This window comes from Enhydra lutris, unplaced genomic scaffold (genome assembly GCF_002288905.1).
Source record: "Enhydra lutris kenyoni isolate GAN:26980312 unplaced genomic scaffold, ASM228890v2 scaffoldscaffold5, whole genome shotgun sequence".
Lineage (NCBI taxonomy): Eukaryota > Metazoa > Chordata > Mammalia > Carnivora > Mustelidae > Enhydra > Enhydra lutris.
The window spans coordinates 20324918-20343914 of NW_019154089.1; the positions used below are offsets into that span (position 1 = coordinate 20324918).

The 18997-nt window shown below is 53.5% G+C and overlaps 1 protein-coding gene across 3 annotated transcripts in view; it reads left to right on the plus strand.

Moving 5' to 3' along the window:
* The window catches only part of LOC111140918 (slit guidance ligand 3), a 589722-nt gene that overhangs the window by 555723 nt on the left and 15002 nt on the right, over nt 1–18997 (plus strand). For all 3 annotated transcript variants that reach the window (XM_022493181.1, XM_022493179.1, XM_022493180.1), the window contains 5 exons: nt 3160–3257; nt 6993–7132; nt 10303–10396; nt 15261–15398; nt 17052–17292. In XM_022493181.1, coding sequence (XP_022348889.1) covers nt 3160–3257; nt 6993–7132; nt 10303–10396; nt 15261–15398; nt 17052–17292 — 711 coding nt within the window. The remainder of the gene's footprint in view (nt 1–3159; nt 3258–6992; nt 7133–10302; nt 10397–15260; nt 15399–17051; nt 17293–18997) is intronic.

Genomic DNA, 18997 nt, shown 5'->3' on the forward strand with positions numbered 1-18997 from the left:
TCTTATCCTCTGAAAGACGTTTTCTTGTCCTCTTCTGGTAGTTGTAGAAACTGGGGTCAAAAGGATCAAATAACATCCGCAGCTCCCACACCTAGGAAGTACATGAGCTAAACCCAGAGGACACATCTCCCTTGCAGGAGAGTCTACACCCCACAAGGAACCAGTTCCCTCTGAGCCTCACGTGCCCCCCACCGCCCCGCCCCGTCCCTGCACATACGTAGCGTCTACTTACCGGCAGAGCCCCTGCGAGGATGGAATGGGTCATGCATGCACTTTGGCAGCCTCAGAGCCAAGACTCAGCAGCTGCTTCAGAGAGAGAACAGTTTTACAGCTCTGCTAACACTGAGGGAAAGACAGTGTATGTTTGGGCTCATTCTGTTTTCAGCCATTTAGTTTCATGTGGCTCTGTTCAGTGTCCCAGCACAGCGCTCCTCACACTGTAATGTGTATGGGAGCCTCTTGGAGACCTTATTAAATGCAGGTTCTGACCCATAAGAGCTGAGATCAGGTCCAAGTTTATGCATTTTTAACAAGATCTCAGGGAATGCCAGTGCTAGTAGCCCAAGGACCATACTTTGACTAGGCAAGGTCCTGGAGCGGCCCACCTGGCCCCATCTCAGGAAGAGGTTTCCAGTGGGGACAGCGACTCCCAAACTCCTTTAAAAGAAGCCAGAAGTCCCAGCCATGGTGTCTGTCCTCTCTCTCTCTGTCATACATACACACATACACACACACACACACACACACACACACACACACACATACACACACACACATACACACATACACACAGCGGTAGGAGACCATGGAGCACCATAAATCTAGTAGATTTGAGCAAAGTGAGGCTGAAGAGAGTTGAATTGAGCTAATTAGCCAGGCATTGACAATGGTGATTATTTCTCAAGGACACGTAAGTGACAGAAATCCTCACCTCCAGGCCCAATTAGCACATCGTCAAGAGCTAGGATCTGCCTCCTGGATTTCTGAGCTCAGCGTAAGGGACCGCTGGAAACCCCACCAACTCCACATCTCCCCATCCCGCCCCCAAGGGAGGATCCCACTTGGAGTCCCTGATCCTTGAGAGTTCCCCAGAGCCAAGAGGCTGGCCCGGGTAGGGGCGAGGAAGGCCCCGCCTTGACCTGATCAGGGTTCTCCTGTCCTGCTCTTCACGGCTCATCCGTCTTATACACACTCACACTCCTGAACAATTCAGTCCCAACCAAAGGCCTGAAAAAGTCTTTGGATCCCCCTCCCCACTACCCAGCCCTGCCTCAGACCCCTGACGTCATCCCCATCTCAAGAGCTCTTCCTTCCAGCGCTACCGTCACATGCCAGGTGCTCGTTATATACATGCATGATTTCTCGTCACCATAGGTGAGGTCATTATTATCCCCACTTTATAGATAATGCAGACAAGGCTCAGAGAGAGCTGGTAATCCCCTTAAGGCGCATAGCAGTCGGACGGGAGCGTCCACCCAGGCGTGCTGAGTCTGGAGCCGTGCTGTGAGAGGGCCAGCAGAGAGGTCCCCGGCACTAGCTGTGGACTGGCTGGCTGGCTTCAGCCGCTGCCTGCTCCCCTTGCTGCCGTGCCGCCTTGGACATATTAGCTCACTTTCCAAGCCTGCCTTCCTGGTCTGGAAATGGCCGTAATAACAACCATACCAATCTCAGAGGGTTGTTGTGAACATTATATGTGATCGTGAATATAAAACCCTTAGTGTGAGGCCTGGAATGGAAAATGTGCTCAATAAATTGAGAATAAGTATTGCAGTTTCCATCGCACACAATGAGTCTCTGAAAGGGATCCCGTGTTGCTCTGGTTTAGAGTAAGCCCAGATCCCACCCCAAACTGCATTCTCCTTCTCCCCCTTGAGAAACCCCTGACTGGCCCTTTGCAGTGAGAGCCGGAGGGCCAGACCCACGCGGCTGTGCCTCCCGGCTGCTGGAGACTGTGCCTGTGGCTTCAGGGTGTGAGCCGGGAAGAGGGTCGCAGGCCCAGTTGGCAGTGACCTCCAAGCCAGGGAGCCCTACCCGACTCCGCCCCAGGCCCTGGCAGCAGCCGCGGCGGGAAGAGGATTTTCTCAGGCAGATGGTGAGCAGGTGGTGTGGCAGTGGGAGGGCTCCCGTGATCACCCCCGCCTGGCACGCTGCCCACACCAAGCCCACAGCCCAGAAACGAATGCAGCGGATGCCTCCCCAGACCCCATTGGTCCTCCAGGGGACTGCTTGTCAAGACTTAGCCGCGGCGCTGGGGCATCAGTCCCACGGGAGAAGCTGGAGCCCGGACCAAGAAGTGGGCGGCTCCCTCGGCGGAGTCTTAACGGCCACAGTGTCCACCTTGGGTTCCCTCCTCAGTGCCTTTGCCCTCACTGTCCTTCTGCCCAGCATGCTCCTCCCTGCCTACTGCACAGTTGGCTCCTTCTCGCTCAAGTGTCCCCCTTCAGAGGGGCCCGCTCCGGAGGAATGCCACCCCACCCACAGCTGTCTGTCGCAGCGTCCTCAGTCCGGCTGATTCTGATTCTGAAAGAATCAGAACTTTCAGTACCAACGCCCGGGCCTGCTTCCAGACCCATCAAAGATGAGCAACTGGGGGCGTTGTCACTTTACAGGGGCAAGGTCTGCTGGCCACACCTCAGCACTCCTCTGCCCTACCCACGTTGGGGCCCCATGGAAGCCTCCACAGGGCTAGGAATATGGTCACCGGCTAGCATGTACCAAGCGCCTACTGTGTGCCAGATGTTTTACATTCTTGAGGCATTTCCTCACGGGAAAGGCCGCATTTCACTCTCACACACCTCTGTGAGGCAGGTTGAGAGAGGCTAGAAGGCTTACACAAGGTCACGGTCAGCCCACCAGAGAGAGATGAAGCTGGACTGTGAACCCAGGTTTTCCTGTATTCTTGCCCTGCGGTTCGGGATAGAGAACAGGATGTGAATTCTGGGAACTAGTGAAGCTGAGGCCCAAACTCCTGAGTTCGCTCACTCACTCCTAGGGCCCCCTTTGGCTTCCTCTGGGCCACACAGCAGACCGGTCCCAGGACCTCCTTGTGGCCATCTGCCCGGCCCCATCCCAGAGGATGCCGGGAGCTCCAAGGGGCATCCTGGTTCAGGTGGTCATTGAAAGCCTCCCTAACCCGTCGCTGTTCCCTCCTCTCCTCAGGGCAAAGACTGCACCGTGCCCATCAACACCTGCATCCAGAACCCCTGTTGGCACGGGGGCACCTGCCACCTGAGCGACAGCCACAAGGACGGGTTCAGGTAACTGCGCTCCTGTAGGCCTCTCCTCCCTCCCTCAGAGGGCTTTCTGGGCAGACTCCTGGGGCAGGCCGAAGAGGCATAGCTGTTCCCCGAGGGCCTACTATGTGCCCACACTGTGCCAGGCCCATCGTGCGGATGAGCTCAAGACCCTTCTCACCCTATGAGGGAGCTCCTGTGATCCCTACGATACAGATGAGAAGGTCAGGGCTCCCACAGGACTCATCCTCTGCGGTGACACGGTTAGCAAGCGCTGGTGGAGAGAGTTCAGGGAGTCTGTCTCCAGAGCCAGGAGGGCACCAGGGGAGGCTGCAGCTGCTGGCAGAAGTCAGAGAAGGATGGCATGATGGCTCAGGGCCCCACCAGCATGGGAATTCCAGCACTCTTCTGGGTGCTACAAACAGTAATAACAGGTGACCTTGACTACATGTTCATTACGTTCTGGGCACGAGCTAGTCTGTAGTATCTCATTTAAATCCTCATAGTGACCCTACCCACTGGAGGCTGGGGCTAGCCCCATTGGACAGATGAGGAAACTGAGGCACAGAGATGAATTTGCTCGGTCACCTATCCTGACACTCATTCCTGGGTCTTCCCACCCAAACGTGTTCCTCCTTGAGAGCTCAGGAAGAAAAGAGAAGCCACTTACGTTTTTCCCATCCCTGTTCTAAAAGCGGGCTTTCAAGGCCTCTGCCAATCCCCAGGCCCCCTTCCTACTTCCCACCCTTCTCGACTGCTTTCAGACGCCCAGTTTTCCTGGCCACTGGCCCTGGCAAAAGCGACCAGTAGGAAGTGGTTCCTTTAGCACCCCTAGCGAGTGGGTGGGAGGCAGGAGAGGAAGGGGTGCTGAGCCAAGCTGTGTGTGGATGTGTCAGAGCTCAGATTGCAAACGAGCATCAGAGGCACTCTGGCTAGGGGCTGCCATGTGGTCTGCAACAGGTTCTGGGCTCCCAGTTCTCCTACCCAAGGAACCCAGCCTGCCCCTGTGTCTACCTGCCAAGCCAGCCCCATCAAACTCTGGCTCTTAAAAAGTGAAATTCAAGGCAAGGTTTGTTTTCCTGCCTGAAGTCAGCCAAACCACCCACTCTAACCTTATCGCTGGGAGTGGGTATGGGGGGGAGAAACCACACAGGAACTTCACGGAGGTGGCCATGCGGCCCCAGCCAGGAAACACCTCCAGGGGAAGAGCCTGGTTCTGCCCACCCAGCCAAGGGATGGAGGTCCGCAAGAGAGAGGAGCGCCCCTGCAGGCGACCGTGTCTCTCCTCTCTGGTTCGAATTGCGGTATGCCTCCCACCCCCCCAAACACGCCCTGCCCTCCTCTTTGTGGGTGCCTCCCTCTCTGGAGCTGCAGGTGAGCAGAAGCATCTTGTTTCCACCTCAGTTGCTGAGGGGATACAGAGAAACTGGAAATACTTTTCGAATTTCATTTTCAAGAAAAAGGGCCCAGACCTCCAGGATTAGGGAAATGGAGTGGAGGATTAAGGCTGTAAGGACCACATACTGGGGACAGCACAGTTTATGGGGGGCTCCCAAGAGCAGCCCGTTCCCTCACTAGGTTAACCCCTGGTAGGTTGGCAAAGTGAGGGACACTCATCGGGGAAGCTGTGCTCCCTTTTTCCTTCCTGTGTCCCTCTGCGAAGGCTGCTGTAATGAAGTACCACACGGGTATCTTGGAACAACGGAAATGTATTCTCTCATGTTTCCAGAAGCAAGAAGTTCAAACTCAGGGTGTCAGCAGGGCCATGCTCATCCTGAACGCTGTAAGGGAAAGGCAAGGATCCTTCCTCACCCCGTCCTAGTTTCTGCTGGTGGCAGGCAATTTCGGGCCTTCCTTGGCTAGCAGCTGCCCCACTGCAGTCTCTGTCGTCATTATCACGTGGCATTCAGCCTGGGTCTCTGTCTCTACCTGGCTGTGTTCTTACAAGGACGGCAGTCATATGGGACCAGGATATGGTCCCTCCCCTGGGGATAACTGCATCTAAGTTACATCTGCCTCCTCATCAGATGCTTCTCCAGTCTTAGTGCATTATCTGCTCACAAAAAGAGCAAAGGCCAGCAGAGCTGGCTGGGCAGGAGACCAAGACAGGAGATAAGACCTGTCCTACATCCCCAAGCTAACTGGGTGCTGTTGGAGTCTCCTTGACAACCGCCTGCCAAGGTTTCCAGTGAGGGCAGAGGAGACTTCAGTCTCCTTCCCACCGTCTGTCCACTGCATGAGCAAGCCGTTCCCTGACCAGCCATCCGTATCCCAGTTTCATGCAATCCCGAAGCTCTAGGGACAGCCCGGGTAACTCATTTCAGGAAAATAGGCAATACTGTGGTTTCAGACCTTCGAAAACCTACCCTCTGTCTGGCTCTGAGGAAATCGCTTTTCATGAACACCAGAGTCCCTCACAGAAAACAGGAATCCATCATTTTGCTTTACCTCAAGAGCTCAGACCGAAGAACCACCCCCCTCCCCCCGCCTTCTGTAGAAGATGTGACACAGCTTTCAGGTTGTAGAGGAAAGGAAGTTAAGTAGGATTCTAGAAATCCACTTCCTATTAGTTTAGGTTAGTGCCTAAATCCCAAATCAGAGCAGTCTCTAAAACAGAGAAAGGCCTGGAATCCTGAGTCTGAAGCTGGAACATATGTCCGTGAATGGGGTGTAAATCCCTGATGGGGGGCTGGGCCACAAAGGGAGGAAGTCCCTGCAGCTAATTTAATCAGATACTCGTCTCCCACCTGTGCCCCTTCTCATTCGCTCAGGGTTCTCCGTCCCGGCTTAGTTTGCACCCCTAATCCTGGGATGTGACTAAAGCTGGGCAGAGGACTGCCAAGGTTTGAGGTTTTGATCCAAGAGATGTAGCGCTTCAGAGACAAGTTAAGGGAATGCATCGTGCAATCCAGTGTTTTGAGCGAAGCTCACCAGAGAGCCTCGGCGTGGGCAGGAAAGCAGCCTCCCTCCCTGTCCGCTTCTCCCCCAGAAGCTGGAGGGGTCCCAGAAGTAGGAGTACATGCAGGGAACAGTGGCATCCCTGAGAAAGGGTAAGGAGGCCAGATGTAGAAGTATCTAGAAGTGAAGCTAGCTAACATGTTCTGAGCATTTTCTGTGTGCCAGGGTCCCACTAAGCCTTTTATTTGTGTCATCTCCTCACGCTCCACAACCACTACGGGGGAAGGTTGTACTCCCCCAGTCACTAGATATGGAAACTGAGACATGGAATTTAATTAATTGGCCTAAGGTCTTATAACCAGGAAGCAGCAGACCCAGACTTCATTCCCGATACTTGGCTGCGGATCCTGATCCTGGCCACCGTGTCCTATTCCTGCTCGAGGTAGAAGGCCTGTCCTTGAGTAGAAAGTCACTCGGAGGGGGATGTGTGTTCTGCTGTTTCCTCTCTCTGTCTACCACTACCAGAGAAGAGCCAAAGGAAGACAGCTGGAGAATTTAAGCTCTCTCCAGGAAACCACTTCCAGCTGGGGGCTGGGGGCATGGAGGCAGGCAGTCATCCAGGGCCAGGGGATGGAATATTGCCCAGAGACAGCAGGCTAGATGAAATGACCTTTGTGGCCCCTAAGGGTCTCCCTGCTCAGGACCCCAGGGCTTCAGGTAGACAGAATGCTGCCTGGGACCTCCATCCAGAGAGAAACCTGACTAATTATCTCCCCCAACCTTCTTTTCTGCCACCCCAACCCCACCCTCTGACACCCCCCGCCCCTGCTCCCCTCCTTCTCTTCCCACACATCCCCAAAGCTGCTCCTGCCCTCTGGGCTTTGAGGGCCAGCGCTGTGAGATCAATCCAGACGATTGCGAGGACAACGACTGTGAGAACAATGCCACCTGCGTGGACGGGATCAACAACTACGTGTGTGTCTGCCCTCCTAACTACACAGGTGAGGCCCCCAGCACCTGCACATGGCAGTGGGCCAGGGGTCATGTGCTAAAGAATTCTCTTTTCTTAGCTTCTTTCAGGGCCCTCACCCTCTGCCCCCATGGACAGAGATGTGAATCCCCCAAACCCGGTGCTGTGCCAGGAGGGGCTTCCCAGAAGCCCTCTTGGCTTGTTGGCCCCTCCCATCTCTCCCCCGCCCGCCTCACCCACCCCACTGGGCACATCCCTAGCTCCTCCCTATTTGATTCAGGTTCCCAGGGCACTTGCAGCTGTCTGCTCCAGTGGCCGATGGCCATCCCCTCCTTTGGGAACCCCAGAGAGCCAGTGCTGGTTGAGGCCAGCAAAAGGCCTTTGCTTTCCATTTCTGCTTTGTTCAGGTCTAGTCTGCTTTCTCTGGAAATTCACAACTTCTAGACACTCTGCTAGGAGCTGAGGATACAAAAATGGCCAAGACAAAGTGGCCTCTCGTAAGAAGCTCATTGTCAAGTAGAGAGAGACATGTAGAAAGAGAATACAACACCTGTAAGCCCCCGGGGAGTCTTGGGATCACAGAGGAAGAACCTAACCCAGACAGAGAATCCAGGAAGGCTCCCATAAGTCATTCATCAGTGTCCTCATGCTACCCATCCAGCCCTAAAACACAGCACCTCTATGTCCTATATTGACAGACCCTGATGAGAACAGTTACGTAGACTAGATGATGAAGCAAAATGCCACCCAGTGGCAGGAGCACAGCCTCCTTTGTTGTAGGAGCAACCCAAAGTGGCATATTCAAGAATGCAATTCCATAAATTCCGTGAGTTCTTTGAGGAAAAGCCTCCAGGAACGAGAGTTGGAGCGGCACTGTATGTAACAATAGTTCTCTTCCATGTGACACAGAAGCAGCGCACTAGAGGTTCCGACAATTCTTGCTTGAAAGAATGCTGATTAACTTTGTTTAACCCTGCAAGTCCCAGATGTATCTGAAGTCAGAGCTTCCCTCCTACCCTACCCCAGATCTCCTTCCCCACACAGACATTGTGTGTTGCAAGAAATGTATTTTAGGAAATAGCAGCCCAAGGCAAGGATGAAAACAAAGACCGGGCATCCCAGGGACGGCTGCAGCCTGTCCTTTTGGCACCTGGCTTGACATCAGGAACGAGGTAGGAGATGAGAATATACAGACAGTGATTAGAGGCATTCTGAGGCCATGGAGAAGGAAGCCAAGTAGCCCCCAGTGCCCTTCGGGGCCCTGTGCCATATGCAGACCCCAGCCCGTTAACCCGGTATGCCCCAAGTGCACTCTTGGGACTGTGGTAGAGCGTGCCAAGGGTGACTGAGAAAACACTGCTACTCCTCAGCCTCCTGGGTCCCAGGAGAGGCTCTCTGCTGGAGAAAAGTGCAGGGAAGTCTGCTGACGGTGTCCTCCTCTATATCTTCCACCTTCCCAGAGCAGAGTTGTAACCAAGAGTTAAGTTAGCAATAGGCAACACTTATAAATCTACTGTATACAGACCACTGAATTAGCTATAAGGGATACCAAGAAGTCTAAAAGTATGCTCTCAGGGGGCATCTGGTCTACCTAGAGGAGAGGAGGCGTCATGTAGGGTTAAATTGTTGGTCCAGAAGAATCCACTTGGTACCAGAAGAGAGACAGTAAAAATCTCAGCAGTTAAAAAGAGAAGGCGGGGGCGCCTGGGTGGCTCAGTGGGTTAAGCCTCTGCCTTTGGCTCAGGTCATGATCTCAGGGTCCTGGGATCAAGTCCCGCATCAGGCTCTCCGCCTGCCTCTCTGCCTACTTGTGATCTCTCTCTGTCAAATAAATAAATAAAATGTTTTAAAAGAGAGAGAGAGAAGGCAAAGCAACTCAAAATAAACTTTGGGGCAAAGGAAGGGCAGTAGGACTGAATTTATGGTGGGCAAATGAGCAGTGGTGGAGGGACTGAGGAAACATTTATTGAGGTGGCTTCCTGCTAGTGGGATAGCACGGCCTATGTCTGCAGTTAACTAAAATGCATTTCTGCCTAAGAATGGGTTGCCATGGTTCTCTCTGTCCTAGAAAATGCCAGTCTCACACAGACGACTGTCTGTCTCTCTGGGTCTCCCCAGGAAGTGAGGAAAAGGAAATGCCTTATAAAGAACACAGCAGCCTCTATGATCTTGAGAGGCTGGCAAAATGAGGATAGGGTAGGGGTCAGCTTCTCCGCATCACAGCACAGAACAGACACTGGGGCTGTGTGTGTCATCCATTTCTACCCCAGCCACCCTCAGACCTTCCTCTGCCCTGTCCCAGAAGCCCTCACTGCCCATGTTCCCGCCCCCACCCCCGAAAGAAATCCCATGGGTGACATTTTCCTCTCTTAGGTCACTCTCCACCTGGCTTACCAGCTGGATTTAGGGGTGCCCAGAGCTCAGGGGTGCATCTGCCCCTGCCGTCACCCTGCTGTCCCATCTCACTCTGCTCCACATTCCCAGAGAACATCTCAGGTGGTGTGAACTTTGGGGAGCTTGTGTGCAAGCACCATCCCTGGGTATTTCTGACCCATTAGGCATTTCTCGGCATGATGACTTTCAAAGGGAGTGTATCCAGAGACCTCAACTTCAAAATTCCTTTCATAGTTTCTTCTCTGAGAAAATCCAGGGGGGCTTACTTGTCTACAGCAGGTGGACTCAGCTGCTAAGCCACATCCACTCCTCCAAGAAGCCTCTGAGTTTTCACGGCGTTTACCCTGTGGTCACACTTACATCTCTGTGTTACAGTCATCTACTAATTTGTAGATCTGCACCACCCCCCAGGCCATGGGGAGGACAAGACTAGGTCACTGTTGTGTCTCTAGTGCCCGTCAGGGTGTCTGCCACATGAGAGGTGCTCCATGAATGGATGTGGAAGGAGAAATACAATTAAGCATAGCCCAAGGTCAGGGTCTGGCATCCTGTGGTTTCAGCTGCAGCAGCCCGTGAATGATCAAGTGAAACAGCTGAAGGATGATGCTGTGACAGTGTCCAGGGGAATCCTCAAGTCCTCCCAGTGTCACTGCTATGGAGACCAAGGCAGGGGTACAAGAGAAAGAATGCTCCAAGAGAGCGAATGCAGGGCGCCTGAGATCCACGACCTCCTGATTGGGGGCTGGATGGATCTGACCTTCTAGCCAGGGTCTCCCAGGCACCTGACCTTTCTACCCACCCCCACAGGTGAGCTGTGCGATGAAGTGATTGACCACTGCGTGCCCGGGATGAACCTCTGTCAGCATGAGGCCAAGTGCATCTCCCTGGACAAAGGATTCAGGTAAGGCTTGGCTTTGTGTCCCCAGCAACACAGGGTCCTGGGGTCTCTGCCTCTAATGGGGCCCTCTCCATTCGCTCCCACTCGTGATCTCTCTCTCTGCCTGTTACTCTTTCATTACTGTGTGCTTCTCTGTGTCTCTGACTGGTCATGGTCTAATTCTTTCTGTCTCTCTTTGTTTCCTTATGTATGTGCCTCTGTCTCTGTCTCTTTGTGGTTCTCTCTCTTTTTGAGTCCATCTCTCTCTGTGTAGATAGACAGACAGATGGAGATAAAGATATCCCCTCTTTCCCTTATCCTCTCCTTCCCCTCCTTCCTTGTCTTCCCACACCACCCCCCAACCCCAGCATACTTTCCTCTCCAGAGCTAGTATGATAGAACAAGCCCACTGAGGAAGCTGAAGGGCATTTGCTCATCTTCCTTGAGTGCCTCCTTCACAGCATTCTGCTCTCTGTGGCTCCAGAGAGGTTGCCAGCTTATGTACCTGTGTACGCTGGAGGTGGGGTGGGAGACGGGGAGGGGAGAGGGGACACTGACTCGGTTCAACAGTATGGCCGTGGGTGGCGCTGTCTCTACAGTGAGCAGCAGAGCCCAGGGGAGAAAGGAGCGCTCAGGAGCAATTCTAAGGGTGGAAGGAGTGTCTGCCTCAGGAGGTACCAGTTCCAGAGCCTGAGAATCAGATGACACCCCGGGAAATCACTCCCAGGCTCTGTCCCTACTTCCTCCACAACCCCTCTTTCATGAAAACATGTACCATTGCCTCTTCTGGAGAAAACCGTGAGATCCTTGAGTCCTGGATAGACTGACATCAGTAGGAACATCCCAGAACTCTAGGGCCAAGAACAGTCTCCCCTAAATCCTCTCCCAAAGCTGCCTTGCACACACAGTTGGCTCCCCTCATCCCCAGCAGGCTCTGCCCAACACTGGAGAGGTGGCGGGAGCCTCTAGCGCCAGTGAATCTGGGGGAGCATGCAAAGGCCAGAACAGCTGGGGGCACCCCAGACGAGCCTTCAGCAAAGATATCAGAAGTGACTCCACAGAGTCACCCCTAAAGATGAGAGATGTGGGTCTGGAGCTCCGTGCCTCTGCTGATGAGTCTTCAAAAAAAATCCTGACCAGCCTTCTGTCAAGTAGCATCTCCAGCCTCTGGAGCAGCCTCTGAGTCTAGGTGGCTCCAGGATCTGTCATCAGTCTGAGTGTGTCCAGCTTTCATTCATAAGGCAGAAGAGTTCCCAGACTCTGGGGGTTTTGAGACTATAATGCTATGCTGCAAAGCTTAGCACTTCATGGAAACCCAAGATTTTAGAAATTCTGAGGCTAATGACAATATTAAATCACAGAATCTTAGGGACTTAGGAATTGTGCACTCTTAGATTCATAAATCTCTCCAAGACTTAAGAACTTGAGAAATTTTGTGATCCTAGAATCTAGGAATCGTGGGTTCTGGTTGTTGCCCCTCAGTGAGCCGACCCTTCCGTCCTCAGATTCTCGCTGTGGAAGTGCCACGGGTATTGTGAAAAGTTTTTGATTCCCTCACTCTCGAGGCCCTTGCCATGGACCTGGGGGAGGAAAATCAGACATAAAACCAGTGTGTAGAAAGAAGGCATTTCTGGGGCCTTCAGTTCTGGCTCCGAGTGCTGCCAAGTTGCTGAGGAGGGGAGAGAAGAACCCGCTAAAGCAAAGGGAAGCCCCTACACACTTTAGGAGGTGAGCTGAGATGGGTGGGATTTGAACAAGCTGAGGGAGCGGGAGAGGGTCCCACCAGCAGCAGAAGGGTCTAGAACAGGTACAGGTGAGAGAGGGACATGAGCATATCTTGTCTGGTATTTTCCTTTCCCGTTTTGACTTCTCCAGCCTAGAGCCCATCACCAGAGAAAATGCTAGAGGCCTATTAGGGGCTCTGGTTTTGCTGACCCCAAAGGAAGCTTCAGTCCTGCCTCCTGCCGTGCACGCACCCTCATTCAAATCCGCCCTATCTGCTCCTCTCCCCTCTGAGAGGTGCCACGTGGGCTCAGAAGTAGCTGAGCTGGTGGAGTGTAAGTAAGGGTGAGGGAAGCCTCCCAACCCCCAATCCCACTTTTCCTACTCCTGGATTTGCCTTCAACTCAGAGCTGCTCTTTAACTGAAGGAAGAGGCCAAGGGGAGGAAGAGATGCGTAAAACAGACTTGAACCCAAACCAGAGCAGGCTGGACCGACAGGCAGAGTGCTCTGGGTGTGCCTACAAGGGGGAACAATGGTGGCCAGGCATCTGAGCTGTGAAGACGAGTAGAAGACCCAGAGCTGGAGAGCAGATCGGGGGCATTCCTCAAACTCAGAGGACGCCGACTTGACAGTGCACAGTGAGCATGAGAGCTGGTCGGAAGTGGCGCATCGGGGTACAGGTCTGGGGTCGGGGTGCTAGGGACTTGGGGCCAGAGACAGGATCCTCTGGTACTGGTCCTTAGAAAGCTCACTCTACTGTAGCCAAGGCCCCTTGAGTTCTAGGGGGAATATAGAATACGAAATAGGAAGAATCTAGAACATAGAAGGAAAGCAGTCTAATTCTCAATATCTTGAGATGATGTAGTTACGCACAGTGTCTCCCAGCATCGTGAAGAGGGCTATAGCCAGCTCAGTAATGTGGATTTTATTAAAATGCATTTAAATCAAACACCCCTTCTCCCAGTGCAACATGTCCTAATCTTAGTCCCCTCCCTTCCCCTCCTCTCTGCTCTCCCCTCCTCTCCTCTCCTCTCTTCACCCATATCCCAAGGCAGGCTGCAGGGACAGTAATAAGACACATGCAGCCAATGCAATGTTGGCCTAAGTTTGAAGATGTTTATCCTTGAAGATTTCCTCGTGTGATGCTCTAATGAGGACACAACAGAACAGATAAAACCATATACCTATCTGTGATATAAACACTGAAATCGTAACGTACCAAACCTGGAAGATAATGAAGCACACTGCGCATGTCACCATGTCACACTGTGCATGAACCGAGGCAGTCAGAATGACAGAAGCACGTCACAGTGATTACCACGCGTGGAGGACTTCGCCTGCGTCAGGCACGCTGGCCTGTCTCCCGCCACACTCCGCGGTCTCCGGCTGTAAAAACAACTCTCCGCTTGCTAGGCCGGGGCCAGGTGCCGCGAGCTGAGGCAAAGCCGTCCGCGCAGTCACACGCAGAAACACTGGGGCTGCGAGTCAGTCCAGGCCTGACTGGTTTATTAGCTACATCGGGAGACTCCTGATGTCCTGGGACCAAAGAGATCACTTGGTTATGCTCCCTTGTCCAGAATCAAAAAGTTCTATACATAACAAAATCATCTAAGCCTTATTACACTTGAGAAGAAAGGCAACGGGGAAACACGGGAGCACATTAGGGAATGCACGTTATACCCCCAGATGCTCCTCTGAGCAGATGAAGAAGTGGTGGGCAGATCCTTGCTGTGGGAAGCGAGGTGCAGGAACCAGCAGCAGCGGCATCCCAGGGACGTGGGCTTGTGCGGCGTGCTGATTCCCAGGCCCCACCCAGCCGCCCTGATCAGAAGCTGCACTGTAACAGGAGCCCCAGGGCTTTGTTGGAGCAGCACAGGTGTGAAGAGGGCTATAGCGTTGCCAGGAAGAAGGACAGGCGCACACTTGCCCCCAGACCTGCTGTCTGCGAGGGCGCACGGCCTCCGAGTCCTCATGGAGACCTCCTCGGCCACCTTGACTCCATGCCTCCCAGGCTGGACCTTACCCTGCAAGGACTGAGCGGCCACTGCTGCCTCAGAGGGGCTCGTGCAGCTTGAGTTGTGCTGCAGGTACTTCTAGACAAACGCCTCCAGGGGCCAGGCTTCACACTAGCGGGTATACTGAGCCCGTGCCCCACCCCCACCGAGAAGCTTGCCCAGTTGGTCTCTCTAAAAACCTGGGCGGAGTGAGGGCTATGACATCAAAGTTTGCATTTTCTGGGGTAGCAGGAGGCCACATATTTGAAATTTACCCTGCAGATCAGTAAAGGTGAACAGGTCAGATTGTAGCTGATTCCACTTTCTGAATGCAGGCTCAGCAGATCCTCAGGCGCTGGAACTTGTCCTCCTCCAGCAACACCCCAGACACGGAGTCTTAGCTAGCCACGAATCCACGGCACATGCCATGTTCTGCCAAGCAAGCCCAGCAATGCCGGGATGCACCTGTGATTCTGCTCCATCCACTCCTTCAGGAGGAGGAGCAGGGAGCGGAGGAGGGAGGACCATCCCTTTGTCCTGTGGCTTCTCGGGTCAGGCTCCTCTGTCCCAGGTGTATTCAGAGGTCTTGCTTCCCTGGCACCTTGGCCACCCGGCCCACCTTCCTCCTCTGACCTGGGTGGACTGTGGTTACTGTTTATACTCGGCCCAGTGGAATTCAGCTGGCAGGCCCACAGCAGTACGTGGACTCCAGGCCTGCAGGAGGCAGAAGCGCCAGGAAGTGTTGGTGTTGGCGTGTGCCTGTGTGTGTGCCTCTGCCCCTGTGAGCAATGCAGTCCCTTCAGGTCTGTTTCGTGCTGGGACTCTGGCCAGTGTCACCCAGACAGAGGAGCCCAGGGCTGCGTGCTCCAGGTGCACGCTCTGGGGGGCCCTGTGTGCAGCTGGGCCAGCAGGTGCTGGGGCTGCAGCGCCCACCCTTCTCCCTGAGTGCCGCCACCAGCTCCTAAAAACAGGAGCCCCCACATGACGTAAGCAGACATCAGCTTGTGGGAACCCTGAGCCCACAGACGGCTGGTGCAGCCAACCGTGGGCCGGGCTTCAGGGAGCCCTTGAGAAATGAGAGGGACTTAGGAATGTGGGTACCCAGAGAAGACAGGAGGCCCCCTGGAAGCCACCCTGGCCCACAGAACAGCCTTGCTCTGCTGCATTCCAGATGCGAATGTCTCCCCGGCTACAGTGGGAAGCTCTGCGAGGTGGACAACGATGACTGCGTGGCCCACAGGTGCCGCCACGGGGCCCAGTGCGTGGATGCGGTCAACGGCTACACGTGCATCTGCCCCCAGGGCTTCAGGTATGGCAGGGGGCCCCCTGGGAAGGAGCCCTCAGGCTGGGGGACTGGCAGGCTAAGGCAGGCAGAATGGAGACCCACTCTTAGGCAGCGCTAGCCCTGGGCCTCCTGGGTGTCCTTGGAAGGTCAGCCCTTCCATGTCTGAGAGCAGATGCTGTTAAGCCCATGTAATAGACAGGAGAGCCATCCAGGGCAACTGTGCGGGAGTTGGACTTAGGATGCGGCTCACGTGATGTCAAGCTTGGGCGTGATTCCTTCCAACAGAAGATGCTACCGTCTTGGAGCTCAGCTTACACGGTGGGGTAGTCACATGGTCACACGGGCGGGGATCTTCTTTTTAGGCTAGAGAACAAAAGCATTTTTGTACCCTAATGGTAGAAAAATGGAGGTAAATGGGAAAGCTTGGGGTTAATCACTGGAATCAGCGAAGTAGGAAGAGAAAGAGGGAATGGGAGGCACTGGCAGGTGGTTAGGAGAGGTCCTTGGGGTATGTGGACGGAGACGCTGGGTACCAGCCCTAGCGCCCACACTGACTGGAATGGAAAGGTACAGGGGGCGCTGAAGGGGCGCCAGGGACCAGACTTAAGGTGGTGGGGGGTCAGTTTGGGGAAAGTTCCGTATACATTAGTACTTGCCACATGGCATAAGCACAACCATGCAAATGACCCTTGGTCACAGACTCTGAGAAGGAATCATGAAGAAGTCTGGTTTTTCCAAAGCCTGATTGAGACCATCTACATGAGGCTTGTGAAAATAGACATTCCTGAGCCCCACCCCACAGCTACTAAGCTGGAATTGGGGGGGGGGGGGAAGGGGCTGGGAATCTGCACTCTCTTTTAATGTCTTTATTTTTTTTTGGACTATTTTTTTATTTTTTATAAACATATAATATATTTTTATCCCCAGGGGTACAGGTCTGTGAATCACCAGGTTTACACACTTCACAGCACTCACCATAGCACATACCCTCCTCTTTTAATGTCTTTAAATTCTGGTGAGATACATGTAATGTAAAATTTTCCGCCTTAACCATTTTTAAGTGTGCAGCTCTGTAGCATCAAGTAAGCCAACCACCGTCCGTCTCCAGAACTTTTTTAATCTTGCAAAACTGAAACTACATGCATTAAACACTAACTGCCCACTCCCCCTCCCTACAGCCCCTGGTAACCACCATTCTACTTTCTGACCCCATGAATCTGACCACTCTAAGTACCTCGTGTAAGTGGAACATATGGTATTTGCATTTTTGTGACTGCTTTATTTCACATCCTCAAGGTTCATCCACCTGTAACAGGTGTCAGAATGTCCTTTCTTAAGGCTGAATAATATTCCATTATATGTATGTGCTACCTTTGTTTGGCCATTCCTCTGTTGATGGGTGAGAATCTGTGCTTTTAACAAATTTATGCCAGAAGATTCTGATGACACTGAAATTTGGGGACCAGCACTCTCCAACCCCGTTATTGTAAAAATGGGGAAATGGGGGCTTAGAGAAGGAAAAGGACTTTTCCCAGTTAGTGGGAGGGCTAGAACAAGCCCCAGTTCCCATCTTTTTTTCCTCTCTCTGTTAGTGGCCCTCTGGGCAAAATAACTCTGATTGTCTCCTCTCACTGTCCTCCCCTCATCCCTCTTCCATCTTCTCTCCCCTCCTCCCAGCGGGCTCCTCTGTGAGCAGCCCCCACCCATGGTCCTGCTTCAGACCAGTCCCTGTGACCAGTACGAGTGCCAGAATGGGGCCCAGTGCATCGTGGTACAGCAGGAGCCGACTTGTCGCTGCCCCCCAGGCTTTGCCGGCCCGAGGTGCGAGAAGCTCATCACCGTCAACTTTGTGGGCAAAGACTCCTACGTGGAACTAGCCTCCGCCAAGGTCCGGCCCCAGGCCAACATCTCCCTGCAGGTGCGCCTCTCCCCAGCATGCCCCCAGGTTCCGTCCGACCATTCTGAGAACCACTGCTGTTCTTAGGACAACTCCTGACCGGCTGTCACCGCAAATGGCAGCCCCCATTCCCAGCCACATCCATTCATTTACCCAGAAAATAATCACTCAAATATTATATGTCAGACACTGTGCTGGCAATGGGGCTTTGGTGGTGGGCAAGACAGACAGAGCCCCTTGTCCAGAGAAAGATGACAAACAGAGGGCCGGTGCCAGCCCTGGGTGTTGTGAGAGCGCGTGGGTGCTCCCAGGGGCTCCCACAACAGAGATCCTCACCTGCTGGGAAGAATGAGGAAGGCTCCCCAGAGACAGTGATAACTAAACTGAGATCTGAAGGATGAGTAGGGGTTTGCCTAGAGAAGGCTAGAAGGATGAGGGGATGCCCTTTTCACCTGAGAGATCAGTATGTACAAAGGCGCAGAGGCACAAACACTCGGGGCATTTTTTAGGGAATGGAAAAACATTTAGTAGGAACCAAATTCTTTTCCAGCTAACTTCTTTCAAGTTTCTTACCTGTGGACCCAAGCACATTTATTCCAAAATGCATCTCTGCGTGACCTAAATGCTTCTGAGAGGTGTGGAACGGGGATGGAATGGGGTTGAGACGCAACAGGCCCCTGCCTATCGGCTTGCTGGGGAAGAAGAACCCCAGAGACACAGCAAAGGGATGCAGGCCAGCTGCCCCCTGCCACGTGGCACTAACTAGGGCCCTGCTCTCCTTTCGCTTAATGGCCACACTGACCCAGCTTTAAGCTTATGGCAAAAGTATTTATTCAACACAGATCTGTTGAGTGCCTTTGTGTCCAGGCCCCTTGCAGTGGTGGGACTGCAGAAACACACAGCGTTCAGACTGCCTTGGCTTTTGGAGCACCCAGTGCAGCGGGCAGGCCTCTGAGATGAGGGTTGACCCTGGGCACTCACAAGGAGGCGGCGGCTCTGGCTACCGTCGGCCTCTCCTGCATTCTCCTCCTTGCCCTCCTGCCTTCCCCTCTCTGTCCCACCGAACCCAGGCACCTGAATGTTGGGTCCCAGTTAGCCCGTGCCGCAAACATCCGGAGGTCCCGTCAGACCATCTGCTCTGTTTCCAGTCCTTCAGGCTGCCCTTGTGCTAGGTGGTGGGAGCGGACAGGCTGGTCAGAGGATCCCATCCCTGCAGCACGGTGCCCTCTGGGCAGCAGCCTCTGAAACCAGGGGCTCTCCGCCCCAGGCACCACATTAGAATCACCTGGAGAACTCCTAAAATTATCTTTGCCTGGGCCCCGCCCCCCAGAGATTCATCTGGAGTTGATTTGGGGTAAAGCCTAGACACAGGTGTTTTTTTTTTTTTTTTTTTTTTAAAGATTTTTTTATTTATTCATTTGACAGACAGAGATCACAAGTAGGTAGAGAGACAGGCAGAGAGAAAGGAGGAAGCAGGCTCCCCACTGAGCAGAGAGCCCGATGCGGGGCTCGATCCCAGGACTCTGGGATCACGACCCGAGCCGAAGGCAGAGGCTTTAACCCACTGAGCCACCCAGGCGCCCCGACACAGGTGTTTTTTAAAAATTCCCCAGATGACTCTTAACACAGTGCCTCGCTCATAGTAAACACTGAATGCAACGGCCATTGTTAGCATTTTGTTCATGATTATTATCATACTTTATACAGAGAGACTGAGGCCCTGAGG